Genomic DNA, 16,619 nt, shown 5'->3' with positions numbered 1-16,619 from the left:
TTTTTTTTCTGTGTGAAAACACATTTCATACATATGTAATTCTTTATAAGCATTACGTGAAAGGGAGCCCTGATGGCTCAGTGGTTAAGCACATGTCTGCTAACCAAAGTTAGCTGTCTGAGCCACCACCCCTCTTTGGAAGAAAGAGCAGTCCACGTCCATAAGGACTGCAGCCTTGGAAACCCCTCGGAGGGGTTCTACGCTGTTCTTTATAAGTGGCAACTGACTCGGCAGTATTGGCTATAGATGATAAACACAGAGTTAGTTTTATGGATTATTTCATAAAAGTAACATCGTGTGTATCATGTACAATTGGTCTTGTTTTCACATCACCTATTTAGATTGTTTTCCATAAAAGCACATATGGATCTACCTTATTTAACAGATACTTTCTATCGCATGTATTGAGTGCACCCGAATGTATATAGTCATCCCCCTATTGATAATCTTGGCTGGTTCATTTCTTTGTTATTTCAAGTACTACTGCACCAGCATCAGTCTACACAAGGGGGCTTCAAACATTCCACCATCTTTGCCCTCCAGTCTCCCGGGAGCTTTTGGAAGCCCTGTCAGATGCCTTGGCTTTTGTAAGCCAGGATTTCTTTAGGATTAGTTCCCAGAAGTGAAACTGCTGTATCAACACATGTGCAGATTTTAGATTTTTATAGCTATTATCAGAGTAAACTCTCATTCCTCCACAATCTACAGAAGTCTTATTACTCTCCTCCCTTCTGGGCTGTGTTTTGGCTTGCTTGTTTTCTTTATTTATTTCCTGTTAGAAATAAAATTCTCTAAAACCTACTGCTCTGGGTATTTCTAGTATAATAAGGGTTATGGCAGATGCATGTTTAACATGTGCAACTGGCAAGAAGGATCCCTTCATTACTGTTTTCCTATAAGTTATCAGACTATTCACATGCATGAATAGGGAAGGGCCACATTGGAGCAAGCGCTCTAGTATCATAATTCTCCTGAATGAAGAAATCTGAGGAAAAGCAGGGACTTGGCATCTACAATTCTGAGACAGAGAGCAGGAGGACAAGATACGCTTCACTTCTATTTCTCTGTGATCACATGTATCAAGCATGTATTTGTAGGAAGACAGAGAAAAATTATCCATCGAGAAATTATCATTATGTCCCTAGTTGATAAAAAAAAAGTCAAATCCAGGCCTCTTGGAGGTCACAAAAATATACAAATACTCAACAATATACCCATCTTCAAGGATATTATACTAAAGATAGATAAGCCTCATTTATAAATAATTATATTTGAAATTAACTTGTAAAATGGCTTGCCTAAGAACACACAGCCAGCAGAGGCAGATTAGGACTGGAATCCAGATTCTATCTCTTATTAGATGTATGTGCCACCGCTACTTCTACTGTATGTTGGAAACTAATAGACCCTAGAGAAGGGCAGTGAAGGAACTCAGGGCGGGTGGGGAACAACAAAATGGATTACTTCTTGCTGGAGACGTGTAAAAGTGTCATGGGAAATGTGGTATATGAATGTGATTGGAAGGATTTCAGCTAACAGCAATTGGCAGGCAAGGAGACTGTCTACGTGTAGAGAAGAGTCCAACAAGCCACTGGTGGAGAAGACGACCAAGAAAGTTAGGGAATTTTTAACCCCAACAGGTTAGATCAAGAAGGTGAACGCCGAGGATCGAGTTTTCTAAAAACTCCAAAACTACCAAGGACTTGGGAAACAGAGTGATCCGCAGTCTTGTTCCCAAATATGTGATGGTGGGCAAGGCTGACTTCTGAACCGTTTCCCAGGATCTGATTTTGCCAGAAGGGAAAATGAATGTGACAGCAAAATCAATTATCCTCCACTTCAAAAAGGGAGCCTTCAGGGCAGCGAGAAATGCTCCCCACGCGGCGAGTTTCAGGGGAGCACAGCGGGGTCTATGTCATTGTTCTCCCAACCCACCAGGCTTTGTAGCAAATTAGGCAAAATGTCAAGGCTGCCCCACTGGACCAGGGATGGTTTAGCTGCAGACTGACTAAATCTAGGGGATGGCTGCAATGGTTGCCCAGGTAATCAAGGAAAACCATCATTTGAAAATGAAAACATTGGGGGGCGGGGGGAACAAGTATGTTAGCCACTTGCAACATGGCTCTTAACCTTTCATGCCATATCACTAATGGTTGGACCAATTAAGAATGCATTCAGCACACTGAGGAAAAGCAATTGAACCTGTAAGTAATAAAGCACTTTTAAAACACACCAAATATATTTTAACCCCCACTGCCTCCAGTTCTTTCCATTTTATGTCCCTGCATTTTTCATATGTACTACTGTGACCGAGCTGAGATATCACAGACTTCTTGTCACCACAACCAGAAACACGTTGCCATTGACAACACACACTCTTAGGTGTTTCAGATGAAAGGATGTTGACCGTCTCCTGCGTAGAAAGGGCCTGGGACCAATCGAGGCCTGATAAATATGTGATTTCTCAGGCTCCTGTGATAAAGCCAAATCTTAGTTGCAAAGCTTTTAAATAATGAGTCTGTTGTCACCAGCAAGCCAAAGGGGAGAAGTTTCAAATTGAAAGTATTAAAGGGACTCCGTGGAACAAAGGGCTTCCGTGGTATTTTAAAAAGAAGTTTTACCATTGTGACAAACGTTTTGAGGGATAGCTTTAAACATTAATGTTTACATGTCACAAAGAATACATTACAAAAATAATAATCACCCAAACTTATGGCTAAGTTCCAAGATGCAGAACAGAATTTTATAAAGCAGATTTTTTAAAACAGGTGTAGATAAGGCTTGGAGTTAGAATCCCAACAGGTAACAAGATTATGGTTTGGGGAATGTTCAGTCTTCCAAATGCTTGTACCACTGACTACACCTGGGTCGATACTTTCTTATTTTCTTAGAGCAATAGGCTAATTTAAATTATTCTATTGGCTAGAACTCAATAATAATAATAATAATAATAATAATAATAAAACTGTAGCGATCGGTCTATGGGCAGAGTAGAGCAGTCCCAGTGGGGTTTCAAGGCTATTAATCTTCACTGAGGCAGAAAGCCTCACCTCTCTCCCTTACGGTAGCTGGTAAATTCAAACTTCTAACCTTGTAGCAGTCCAATGTATAACTTGCTACCCCATCACAGCTCATTGAAACCTCCTCACTCCCTGCCATAGAGTCCATTTTGACTCACAGAGATCCTATAGGACAGAGTAAAACTCCCCCTCTGGGTTTCTGAGACTATAAATCTATACAGGAGCCAAAGGGCTCATCTTTTCCTCCATGGGGAAGCCCACTGGTAACATTAAAAGTACACATTGCTCAAATTAAAGATTCCATGGCATATAATTTTCTGCTTCCATTCTTGCACAGTCCAATTTATGGGACACCGTCTTTCTCTTTATCCACCTTCACTCTCCCAGGATGTTTCTTCTGGTTCTACTAATGCCAATGTCCACCACTTACGAGGGAATAAATGCTTCCACTGGAGAAGGAAACAGCTCATGTTAGACTGGTTTTTAAGCAGCAGAGCTGGGTTTAAAATCACGTGTACCTCTTCCAAAGCTTGAACTCCTTCTACGATGACAACATCCTTACTGATTGGAAACTATTCATATATACGATCTGACTGCATTTTCACTATGACTGTATGAAGACATGATAGTCCAGCCTATATGACCCTTAGGGCCAAGCTAATGTTTTCATATAAAATTCATGTCATACACTTCCACAGTTAACTTGATTTTAAAAGTTATGTATACATCAGCATAATTTGGTCTAGGGCATCCTGCCCCCTCCTGCATTCATTTTTTGCTCCCCAATTCCTATCCACCCTCCCCCATCCCTGATGACCATTGCATCAGTTATTGTCTCTATGCATCCACAACTTCTGTGCTTCATAAACTGGAAACATAACAGAAACAATCAAAACAAAGACAAAGGAAAAATAAACTAAAAACAATGAAGAACAACAACAACAACAAAAGGCCAGCAGCTGTGTTAAACTAAGCCAGACAGGAAATGTCTGTCATGGAACAAGCAAGAAATATGTAAACCCAGAGCAAATTCAAGTTGGGTCAAGAGGGAGGTCGACTGACCAGGTATCATATTATACTGTAGTTCCATTCACCATAAGCAAATTTACAATAATCTCTGTCTGTTAGCAAAACTGTTTGTGTCCCTTAACCGTGGCCAGAGGAGATCTGCCAGAGGTTTAATCCAAGTAGGGACTCTGAAGATGGATTTTTGGCTCCCACTCTCTTCCACGGCCTTCTACAAAGTGGGTGTTCCCAATTGAAGCTCTTATACTTTCCCCTTTATCATATTTGGATTTTGTTATTGTCATCTTTGGCTCACACAGGCTAGTGTGATTCCACCTTGTGAACTTACTAGACCCCTCACTCAGATGGCTGCTTGTTTGAATACAAGCCTTTAAGACCCCAGCCACTCTTCCAGTGGCAAGCGGGACACCATGTGCTTTCCTCCCCGCACTTTGCTGCAGCACCATGTCTTCAGTGACCAGGTCAGGAAGCAGAGTATCGAGAGGGCCATGTTATAAGAACTAAGTGCTCTTGGGTTGGGGATAGAATTAGGTGGGAGCCCAGGGCCCATCTGCTTGCCCAGGGTTATGAACTACTGTGGTTAACTTTAGTGGTCTTGTTATCATTTTATGACAAGTATATATATCAATTCTCCCCCGGGGGTATAAAGTGATTCCACTGATAACATCAATTATTTTCCCAATGGCATAAGAGTTTATGGTACTGTTGAGAAAAGGAGGTTATGCGAGCATAGTCCAGTTGTGAACAGCAACCCACGAGTTACTACTTTGTGCAGATTGAATTCTTAAGTGATTAAGCTCTCTTTACATTGAGCATGGAGTTTGATGCTATTTTCCCGTAACATTCCTTACGAAGCCAGATCTTTGCCTGTCAGATCAATACCTGTCATATTCATGCCAGGAGGGCATTGAGATAGTAAATATATGGTGGTTCTGGGTCCCCTTTCATTGGACGCCTGCTAAGCAGGGATCCAACAAGATCCCATGACCGCCACTTCTACAGTCTCAGGGTGACCAACATTTGCTTTATCTCCCATCAGGGAATTTGAGTCCTAAGTCCAAGGGCTACAGGTAGTTTTGAAATAGGGCCCAGTTCATTCAGTCCGGCTTCCACATCAAGTCCTTCTGGTGTGACCTAGGGGGGATGCCACGTTCCCCATCAGGCAAGCTTCTAAGGTCATCATAGTGCTTAGTCCATGGGGTGGTTCACAGAAGGTTGGGCAGAGACTAATTCAAAAGTGTCTACCTAGAACATAGACAGGGTTTCTTCCCTCTTGAGTTCCCTACAATTATTGTTGTATACTCACTTTTTTCTACCTGCACAATTCTTACTCAACCCACTTTAGTATTGTTATCTACCCAATCATGGTACCAAAACCACTCTGATTACTACACCCTTTTATGGTTCACCTTGGGATTTACAGTTATTAACTTTCTCTGTCTCTTGCATTCTGTGATAAGATTTTCCCTTTTTACCATTTCGCCGCTCTTCACCTCCCCTGCAACATCTCCTTCCAGCCCCCATAAAGGTTGTGTTGTTGTTGTTGGGGTTTGGTTTGGGGTGGTGGTAGGGGATGTGTCCTGTTCACTCTTCTAATATAAGTACATTAATTTTTGATGATTTTATCATGTCAGTAGTTTGAGAAGTAGTCAAACCAAAATAAGAAATTCATCTTTCCTGGGCATAAAATCAGTGCTCATAGAAGCAGCCATCAAGAGACCAAAAGACCATTGCAGTCTTTAAAGTGTTGAAAAGCAAGGAGGTTACTTTAAGGACTAAGGTGAGTCTGACCAAAATCATAATATTTGTAATCACTTCACATGCATGTGAAAGTTGGACACTGAATATGGAAGACTGGAAAAGAATGGATGCATTTGCATTATAGTGTGGCAAAGAATATTGAAAGTACCACAGATTGACCAAAGAACAAACAAATCTGTCCTAGAAGACGTACAACCAGAATGCTCCTTAGAGGCAAGGATGGCAAGACTCTACCGCACATACTTTAGACATGTTGTTAGAAGAGACCAGTCCCTGGAGAAGAACATCATGCTTGGTAAGTAGAAGGACAGTGAAAGAAGAAAGGGCCCCAACAAGTTGGATTGGCATCTGCGACTGCGGACTCAAACAACAACTGTGAGGATGGTGCAGGACAAGACAATGTTGCATTCTGCTGTCCATAAAATCATTATGAGTCAGAACTAACTTGATGGCGCCTAACAACAATGAAGAGCTTTGAATACAATGGCCCTACTTGACGGTCAACCTCATGAACAGATCACTGAAGAGATGAGTACTATAGAAAAATATGGTGAAGAAACCAGATGGTGCCTAGCTGTGTTAGGCAGGGTTCTCTAGAGAAACAAAACCAGGACACTTATGATTAGATAGGTAGGTAGGTAGGTAGGTAGGTAGGTAGGTAGGTAGGTAGGTAGGTAGATATAGATAGATAGATAGATAGATAGATAGATAGATTTATATAGTGGGAATGAATATAATAGCTAATTAGTCCACACAGCAGTATAGAGAGCTCACTTCAACTGACTTTCATTGAACAATTAATATACTGATGGTCCTTCAACTCACACTAGCTGCTGGTCCAAGGTCAAGGAAGCAGACAGTTGAATCTGCCCTCAGCCAAGACAAGCAGAGTCAGTCTGCAGGCAGGAGATAGTAGAGTGGGACAGCAACAGCCAGTAATGTGGCAAAGTAGGCTCCTGATGGGGTCTCAAGTTCCAGCAATGCAAGGAGACATGATCCATATGTTGCCTCAGCCCACAGGTAGTACAGCACACAGTTGAGACAAAGGACTAGCTCTAGCACCATTTATGCTGGTCCACTCAAGTAGAGCAACACGATCCACCAGCAGCATGGTGAAGCAGGTCTCAATGGAGCCTCAAGCCCTAGTGATGCACAGAAAGGTGATATAATCCATGGGGTGGCTCAGCTCACAGGTTGTAGCACACTGTGGAGGCAAAGGACTAACTCAAGGAGCAGCATGCTGGTCCGATCACCAGGGAGAAAGAGGAAAAGGCTGGCTCTGCAGAGCCACTTATCTCAGTCTACCTTCAATCAAGCTGCTACCTGATTAAACTCTGCCCACATGTTCCTACGGAAGACTAGGTAGCACAATAAAACTAACCATCACACCAGCTATCAAAGGAATTTTGTCTGGAGTCTTAAAGGTTTATTTTCAAATAAGCAGCCAACTATGTGATGTACACCAGACTGTGTGGTCCAAGGACTGTAAAGAATATAATCCAAATCTAAAGGAGGGAATGACATCAGAGCTTAAATTGTGAACACTTGGTTTGCAGAAGACTATGGATGACAGTGGAACCCCAAAATTCATCTGCAGGACCCACACATGGATGTCGCCTCCAGTAAATCCCTTCTATCATAGTCGAGGGATGTGAATAGCCTTGTTATCAGACAGAGCATTGTAAAGTCAATGATAGCAGGCATAGTTAGGTCAAAGGGTAATATCTTATCATTTGATCTACCTTCTGACTCATTTTAAAGCTTTCTTTTTTTTTAAGTGAAGGGGAAATACACTTGGATTAGGCCCTTGCTGAATCCCCTCTGACCACGGACCAGCGATGGGAATCAGCATGCCCACATGCAGATGCATTGGAAAGTGGACATTGCAGAAGCGGTTAGGTTAAAACTTAGCACTCTGTCATTTGATCTTCCTATGGGCCATTTAGATTTGTTATAGTTTTTAATATTTTCTACTTTCTTTTCGATTGAGTTTTCAATGTTTTCTTTTGTTATTCTTGTTAGTTTGTTTTTCAGTGTTTTTCTATATATGAAATCCAGGATAGGTAAATCTATAGAGACAGAAACTGGTTAATGGTCTCTTAAAGTATGACAGGAGAGGTTGGGGGGTGGGAGTGAGAATGGGGAGCTGGTTACGATGAGTAGAGGGTTAAGGAAAATGTCCCTGGACTGATTGTGGTGATGATTGTAGAACTCTTCTTGATGTGATTGAACTCTAGAATTACATAATGTGTAAATTATATGCCAATAAGGCTTTTAAGGGAAACAATAGTTTTGAATACAATGGTGAGAAATGGCCATATGATTCTCAAGGCAGAAAGAAGCCAGGACACTCTACTTTTCGCTCAGTGTCATGGGAGGCTTGCTGATGTCAGCAGGATGGAGGGTGGAGGCATGCCTGACGATTGCCATGTGACAATCAGCCTTATGCTAGTATGGAAATGGATTTTGCTTCTCCCTTACACAGCCAAAAGTAGTCAGATATGGCTCCCTGACCATTTTCTCACACATGCAGAAGAATCTCAAATAATTTATGTAGTTATTTCATATTCAAACAGGGGTATCATAATTTCCCTTTCCCTCAATGTGGGCAGTGTATTCTTTTGAAGAGTACAGTATGGGAAAGGGTAGTGGAGAAACCTGACACATACTACCTAGCCAGGTGATCAAGGTCAACATTTATATTCATAAATTATGTTTCCAGCACATAACCTTGACATGATGTGATGAAGCTATTACTTTACCTCTGTTTCCCTACCCACGCCCCCACTCAATCCATAACTTCAATCTTAAAAAGGCATTGGAAAATTCCAATAATATGGATCTTACAAAGTACCTGACCAGTTGGTTACAATGTAGTTTAGTTAATAAAAATGGATTGACATTGTTTCATTACTAGGTACCAAGTGTACCTTATGTTAGTAATAGAGGAGGCTGGGTATAGGGGACTTTCTGTACTATCTTCACATTTTTTTCTGTGAATCTTCAACTATTCTAAATATCAAGTTCATTTCCCCCTCAATGGAGTCATTACAATGCCTTTGTCCACCAGTGAAGTAAGTGTGTCTTCAGGGACGTCATGGGCCATTTCTTCTGAAGCTGTCTTAGCTCTTTCCCTTAGAACAGCGGTTCTCAAACTGTGGGTGAGACCCCGTTGGGGGTCAAATGACCCTTTCACAGGGGTTGCCTAAGGCCATCAGAAAACACATCAATATTTCACAATAATAATTACATATTGTATGTAAGAATGTGATTAATCACTGCTTTAATTATGTTTAATTATGTTCAATTTGTAACAATAAAAATACATCCTGCATATCAGATGTTTACATGATGATTCATAGCAGTAGCAAAATTACAGTTACGAGGTAGCAATGAAAATAATTTTATGGTTGGGGGTCAGCACAACATGAGGAACTGTATTAAAGGGTTGCAGCATTAGGAAGGTTGAGAACCACTGCTCTAATGAGCAGTCTGACTGTATTTCTTCCAACCCAGATTTGTTTTGTTTTGTTTTGTTTTTTGGCAACCACAGTACTTCCAATATGCTTTGCCAGCACCATAATTCAGATGTATCAAGTCTTCTTTTGTCTTCCATATTCAGTGTCCAATTTTCACATGAATATGAGGCAAATGAAAATACCAGGGCTTGGGTCAGGTTCACCTTAGTCCTCAAAGAAGCCTCCCTGCTTTTCAGAAAGAATCTCCTCACTGTGGGTCAAAGTCTCAGGTTCTCATTGGGTGTCCTGAACAAAACTAGGAAAAGCAGTGCTATTGTTCCATTTTAGAGGCAAGGCTACTTAGTAAGATGGAAATAAATATGAATCTCATCTACGAAGCCCTTCATCTTGACAGTATATAGCACAGCCTCTCTGGTAGTGAAAAAAATTCACCATACACATATATGTACAGACACACACATGGGTACCCATGTAAACATCTTTATACACACCATACAGGCAAAGGGCAGAGCCTTACATGTAGGCTGAATGCTTGGCATTGTTGCTTATCAACATTGGTCTAATGGTGCTCTGTGAACTGGAAATGCGAGCAGCTTACATGCTTTTACATGTCGGGGCTGCTGTGGAGGAAAATTAAGCGTCTGGAGACTTTTAAGAATTATTAAGTGTTAGCAATTCCCCTCCCAGGTAATTGCTTCTGAGCCATAAAGGGACGGTTAAAACAGCGTTCCCATTTTAATATCATCTTAAGCGATGAAAAGACGTGTTGTTGTTTTTTAATTCCATAATATACAAATTTGGTACTGCTGTTAGGGAAGCAAAGAAACTTTATCGTCAGTCATATGCTTTTTAAAAGGGCATCATTGCCTGCTTCAGAAACGTCTTTTGCTAGAATTTTCATTGGGGGCAAATTGTAGATGCTCCAGGGTGAAGTCGATGTTCTTGCACAGGAAGTTGGTCACCCCTACAGCCAGCTCCGGGGACACAGCTTCCCAGGGTCTGAATTCATTTCATCTCAGGAAAGGTGTGATTTTCCAAGCCCGATTTGGGTCAGTGGTTAAGGGTCCCATCACTGTCACACCTGGAGGCCCTCTGTCCATGAAGGGGGATGCGTGGTCTCTCTTCTGAACCTTTAACCTCACCCTCTTGACGGCCCCCTGCCCCCCAACACTTAGCCATCTTCACTTCTCTCCGGAACAACAACACAGTCTAAATAAATCTTGAGCTGCCCAGGCCCCTGGGTCTTCCGACAATTTTCCTCTCCTTTGTTTAAAGCCAACTTCTTATTTCAAAAAGCATCTTTAACCGCTTATGCATCTCGCTCCTTTTGAGCACACAGTGAGCCGAGTCCTGCTTTCCCAACTCCCGCCCTCCGCGCCCCACCTAGCGCACACTTCCAAACGGGGTTCACTGTGGCCCCAGGTGATTCTTAGTCGCTAAGTCACGAACACTTCTGTTTCGCTTTCACTTTGCCTTCTCTGCACCTCTAACACTCAGATCCCTTCCTCTGGCCTCCAGCTTTCTTCCCACCACCTAGCCATTCCTTCTCCGTCTCCTTCCAGGCCTTTCCAAAGGAAGACCTCGTAGACACAGCAGAACCCGGGACCTCGACCCTAATCCGCATGAGAAGGAGCGGCGAGATGCCACGGAGTCGAGTTCCGAAGCAATTTTTCCCATAAGAAATAACTGAAAATGGATTAATCCATTCTCGACCACCAAGTGTTTACCCTAACCTTGCCTATACAGAACATTACACAGAATTTGCAAAGTAAATGAGTTCAAAGTTAAATGATAAAATTTAAATAAGAAACAACATTTAAAAAGTTTTTCACAACTATGGTATGGCCCATACCTTGAGACTGATGAGGATCTGGATCTGCTGACACAGGCGTGGAGAGGAAGAATGGCGAATCATTGTTTGGAAGGGGAATCCTCTTCCATTAAATCAACTGTAGCTGCTTTTCAGGAGTTTTTCCCCTTCTTTGCCTTTTTTCATTGGGACCCGGCTGGCTTTCTCTGGAAAAAAAATCTGTCGAATGTGGTCTGCTGTTGGCATTTCCTTAACTGTTTTCTAAAAGGGCTTCTAAAGTATCATCAACAAATCAATAACACGGTTAACCTGTTCCTTATCATGATGATTCCTTTCAAAGTCTCTTTCTTAAAACCCATGTTTAGGGGTTTTTTTAATCTAAAAACAGTAAAAATATCCACAAAAACTAAGAAAAGTATAGCAAAACGCTTGGAACACAGCCGCCAAAGGTTTAAACAACGCCTACTAACGCCGAGCGACCTAAACAGGAACTGCTTTTGTTTACAAGACTCACGTGCGGTGCATCGGGCCGGATTGCGATGGGTTTGCTGAAGCTCCGATGTGAAAATTTCTCGACATTTCGCATCAAAATCCGATTATGTACCGATGCGATCGGTTGCAGGGTTCTACTGTGCATTCTACGATGAGGTCCCGATCAGCCCCAGGACTATTGCTTCTCCCTCCTCATCCTCCTGATCGATCCCCTAATGTCTCTGGGCCACAGTTGTCTCCGGGACTCAGGAATTCTGAGAACTTCTTGGCGAAGCCTCCTGGGTACCTGCAGAGCGCGAGCTCACTCACTGCCTTTAGACGCTACGGCGACGACGCTTTGGGTCCCTTTTAGGGCAGTGTGAGTTTCCGAGACTGTGACTCGGAGTAGAAAGCCCCCCAGCTTTCTCCCATGAGGTAGCTGTTGGTTTCGAACTGTCATCCTTGTGGATCGCAGCCCAACACATAACCACTACATCACCAGGGCTCCTGCTGAGTACTATACTCACTGCTACCGAGTCAATCCCCTGTGGGTTTCGGAGACTAACAGCTCCCATGGAGCTGCTAGTGGTTTTGAACTGCCCACCACGCAGATCACAGACCAATGGGTAACCACTATACCACCTGGGCTCTTGCTAAGTACTATCTCCACTGCAAAATGCTCTTCCTCCATAGCTCCCATCTCAGTAAATGGTTCCACCGGTTAACTAACTTTTAAACCTAGCAATCTACAGGTGATCCTTGACAACTAAGTACAATTTAGTGTAAAGGTTAATAGGAAGATTCTGAAACCACCTGAGTTTGATGTGTGCCTAGCTCACAAGATCTTGATTAAATTTAGTTCACTTTGTAAACACCTTGCTATCTAAGTGTTTACTTGCCTCTTCACTTGTTCTGCTTATGTTCTATATAAATCATAACCAATGCCCCCCTTCCCATCACCAACCCCACTTAAAAGCCATTCGGTGTCCTTCATCTCCCTCAAAGTCAGGGTCCCCATCCTGTCTCACAGGCTTTCTAGGTTCAGCCTCAGGGCCGCCTCCCAGCCTTGGGGAAAAGAAACACCCCGGCATGAGGTCTGTGTTGCTTTCGCTTCTGGCCCATGACCTTTGTCCTTCCGTCTGCCTTCAAGCAATATTTTCCCCAGTCCCCAGTCCTTTGTATCTGGACCATTATTCCTTCATCAATTTCCTGCTTTTTTTCATAATAGTGCTCTCCTAGGAAGTCTAATTCACAGACAAGTTGAGTGCCCAGCTATGAATCCTCACCCACCCTCTGATTGTGTGTTTTTAAATGGAGACTTCCTTATAATGTATTGTAAGGGACTCTTCCTCAGTCTTTCCCTTAAACTCCCTGTATTCTCGGCAAAGGGGACTGGATGTGTCTGCTCTCCAATTTCATTGCCAAACACTGAGTAGACAAGGACATGGCCCAGGACCCAGAATGTCCTGCAGAGCTTCCATGGGGTGACAAAACACACAAAGTATGTGTTGGGCTGCTGACCAAGAGGCCTGCAGTTTGAAAACAATCGCTGTGCCTCAGGAGAAAGATGAGGCTTTCCACTGCCCTGAAGATATCCAATCTGTAACCCACAGGGGCAGTTAGTTCCACTCTGTCTACAAGTATGGCAGTGAGGTTGGGCTTACTAACTTTTGGATTTCTGAGTTTTGTTTGTTTGTTTATTGATGGCCCAAACTTTCATCTCTGACCTCATAGGAGGAAGGTACTACAAACTGTTTTTAACACTGAACTTTAACTCCCCAGTGATGGGTTTCATTCCAGGTTCAAGAGTCCAGCGCTTTAAAACTCTGTGCAAATTCTGTTTTACTTGACTTCTCAAACACATAACCCAGTCCAGTAACTCAATTTCATGCCCTCGCTGTACTCCCACAGCAGCTAACAGTTACTGTCCAGGGCCTATCTTTGGCATAGCCCCCCCCCCCCCCAGCAGTCCAGGTTCAATTTTGTTTTAGGTGGCGAAGTCTATAGCTGCCTACAAAGGTCCTTGGGTCATGTAAAAGGAGCCCTAGTGGCTTAGTGGTAATGTATTGAGCTTCGATCTGAAAGATCAGTAGTTTGAAACTACCAGGGGCTCCAAGGGGGAAAGACAGGGCTTTCTACTCCTGTAAAGAGTTGCTTTCTCGGAAATTCACAGGAGCAGTCCTACTCTGTCCTGTAGGGGTGCTATGAGTCATCACCTACCTGTGGCAATGAGTTTAAAGGGGTTTTTGGAGTGATGTAAACAGATTGCATTTGCATGGTGAACCAACGATTGGTGGTTTGAACCCAGGCAGTGGCACTGCAGAGGAAAAGGCTTTATTCTTCCATGAGGATTACAGTCAAGAACACTCTACAGAGCAGTCCTACCCTGTAACAGGTAATAGGCATGAGTCCAAGTTTACTCAATCGCCCAAGACAGGATTCAGCAAACTTTTGAGACAGAAAAGCCAATCTTGTCCCTTCCAACAATTTAAGAATTATTCAAGAACCATAAATACATTTTTACAAAGAAATGAAATCATCATTATCTGAATAAAATCCTTAAAATTTTTTTTTTCCAATTTTACTTCAGAGTCACATACATGTACAGAAAGTTTGCATATGGCTCTGGAGCCACAGTTAGCCGACCCTTAACCAAGACAACAAGTAATGGCTAATATGGCAAAGAGCATGTGTTTTCAAACCATGATCGCCCCAGGGTCACTCTGTCCCATTCACATCTCCCCAAGCCCAAAGTATAAAATAAAAAGGGCCTCAACCATTTCCTTGGTGGAAGCGTGTTTGCCTAAACCGTGCTGTGTACACTTACTTACGTGGTGCTTTTGTGCGGTGCAGCTGTTTGCCTAATACCTGTACTTCTTCTCCATTAGGTGCAGTTACATGATAGACAATGTGATCCTACTGATGAATGGTACATTGCAAAGAAAACCTGTGAAGGATATTTTGGCTAAGTGCCACCCATTGGGCAGTTTCATGGAAATGGAAGCAGTCAACATTGCAGAAACCGCTTCAGATCTCTTCAATGCTGTTTTGCTGGAAACGCCACTAGGTGTGTGCTGTGTTCATTTATATTCCCTAGTTGACCTCTCCAGGTTCTAACAGCCATTGCCATAGCTACACAGAACTCACAGACAGTATTCATGATTAAAGGGCTTATTAAAAGAGTTGATAGGTTATAATGCAAGAAGAGAAAGACTCAGGATAGTTGTTTATCAGACACGTTACAGAGCTCTTTCGGGACTGCTCATGACTGCCAAAGGGCCAGACCCCTGTGCTGGAAGTCTCACCCCAAAGGCATTCAGCTCAAGATCCGTGGGTCAGCAAACCCAGCTCCCTGAATTAAGTGCCCAGAGACACCCCCTCCAGTAAGCCACAGCTTGAAGGTATTCCATTCAACTACTGTGAATCAGCTTCCCCAAGTGTCTAACAGCACTCCACTCCACCAGTCAGCCTCTTACCCCCAAACCCTCTGCTTTACTTTTTCTATGAGCTGGGGAGGCCCCCAATGTTCTATGAGCTGGGGAGCCGCAATGGCTCATGTTCTGGCTCATGGTTCTGCTGCTGCTCCTCCGCTGATACTACACTTGTCTTCTGAATCCAGAAGATTCGCTGCACAGGGATCTCGGGTCCAGAAGATGCACTCCACTCCCAGCTCTTGCTGGTAATGAGATCCCTCTTCCTGCTTCTCAGCTCATTTTATAAGCTGTGGGATGACAAGGAATCACCACCGTTATGCTCAGGCAATTACTCTCAGGACCTTCCTCCGCCTTCTTACTAGATCCATGCCAGAAAAGTCATTTGGTGGAAATTAGAGACTTTGGCTAGATGAATAATTAACTGCCCCTCAAGTATGAATACATAAGCAATTATATCACTGCCTATATAGGTTTTCAGACTCATTGTAAAGTGTTCTTTCTATTAACATTTTGAATGCTGTGTCATACTATACACATTCCTAAACACTGAAGAAATGTTATAGAATCATCTAATCTACTGTCCTCTGTTTTTTCCTGATCAAGACAAAGGAAACAACTTTCTCAAGGTAAAAAACAACCTACTTGTAGCAGAGGAGTTAGGCTCCTCTTCGACCTCCAACCGTTTGAATTTTGTACTCTACTATGGCCATTAAATGATAGGAATTTTTATTTAAAGAAAAATGTTTTGCTTTTTGGTTTTTTATGACTGGCTCCTTAATGTTTGGGAAGCATTATATGTCTGATATGGTTAGGAAAACTGGGCAGCAGCAATTTACCTTGTTTTGCAGTTTCAATATTTTTTACATGTGCAACACAGTGGTATTAATTATGTTTATCATGTTAACCATCATGACTATCCATTTACATTTTCCTCCATTACCCTTGATAGACACATAGTGTTCCCTGAGTAATGCCCCTCCGCTATTCCCCTCACTCCCTCTTACCACTACCAAGTAACTGTTGACTGTTTGTCAAAACAGTTGGTCTTCAAATTAGGGGAAAAAAACAAACAGGCATGTGTCATCATTAAGTGTCCAATACTGGAGGCAACATAGCACGGTGGGAGGGGCATGAGCTCAGGCATCAGTCAGTCATTGGGCGCTTTGGGCTTTGCCCAGTCCTAACAAGGTGGCTTGAGCAGTGTGTTAGGCAAGGTTCTCTAGAGAAACAAAACCAGGGCACTTATGATTATATATATGAGGATAGGTTTATACAGCATGAAGCAATATAATATCTAATTAGTCCATGCAGCAGTACAAAGGGCTCAGTTCAACTCACTTCCATGGAACAGTTAATATACTGTAAGTCACAAGGGTTGCCAGGTCCAAGGTCAAGGAAATAGACAGCTAAGTCTTCCCTCAGGCAATGCAGGGAAGTCTGCCCATAGGCAGCAGACAGCAGGTGGGTCACCAACAGTCAGCAGCTCAAGAGCTTAGTGAAGCAGGCCCAGATGGGATATTGAACTCAAGCAATGCAAGACGACAGGATCCACCAACTTGAAGCTCAAGCGATGTACACACCAGCAGTGTGGTGAAGCAGGTCGCGAAGGAACCTCAAG

The 16,619-nt window shown here is 42.8% G+C and overlaps 1 protein-coding gene across 1 annotated transcript in view; it reads left to right on the top strand.

Moving 5' to 3' along the window:
- Positions 1-16,619, top strand: part of ATP6V0D2 (ATPase H+ transporting V0 subunit d2) — a 67,683-nt gene that overhangs the window by 34,865 nt on the left and 16,199 nt on the right. The window contains exon 3 of the mRNA XM_004697484.2: positions 14,456-14,634. Within this exon, the coding sequence (XP_004697541.1) occupies positions 14,456-14,634 (179 nt within the window). The remainder of the gene's footprint in view (positions 1-14,455; positions 14,635-16,619) is intronic.

The sequence above is a fragment of the Echinops telfairi genome, unplaced genomic scaffold, assembly GCF_000313985.2.
Source record: "Echinops telfairi isolate 266 unplaced genomic scaffold, ASM31398v2 ScPeMD7_1;HRSCAF=3_0, whole genome shotgun sequence".
NCBI lineage: Eukaryota > Metazoa > Chordata > Mammalia > Afrosoricida > Tenrecidae > Echinops > Echinops telfairi.
The sequence above is the reverse complement of the archived record's forward strand: the minus strand, read 5'-3'. Positions and strand labels throughout refer to the sequence as shown.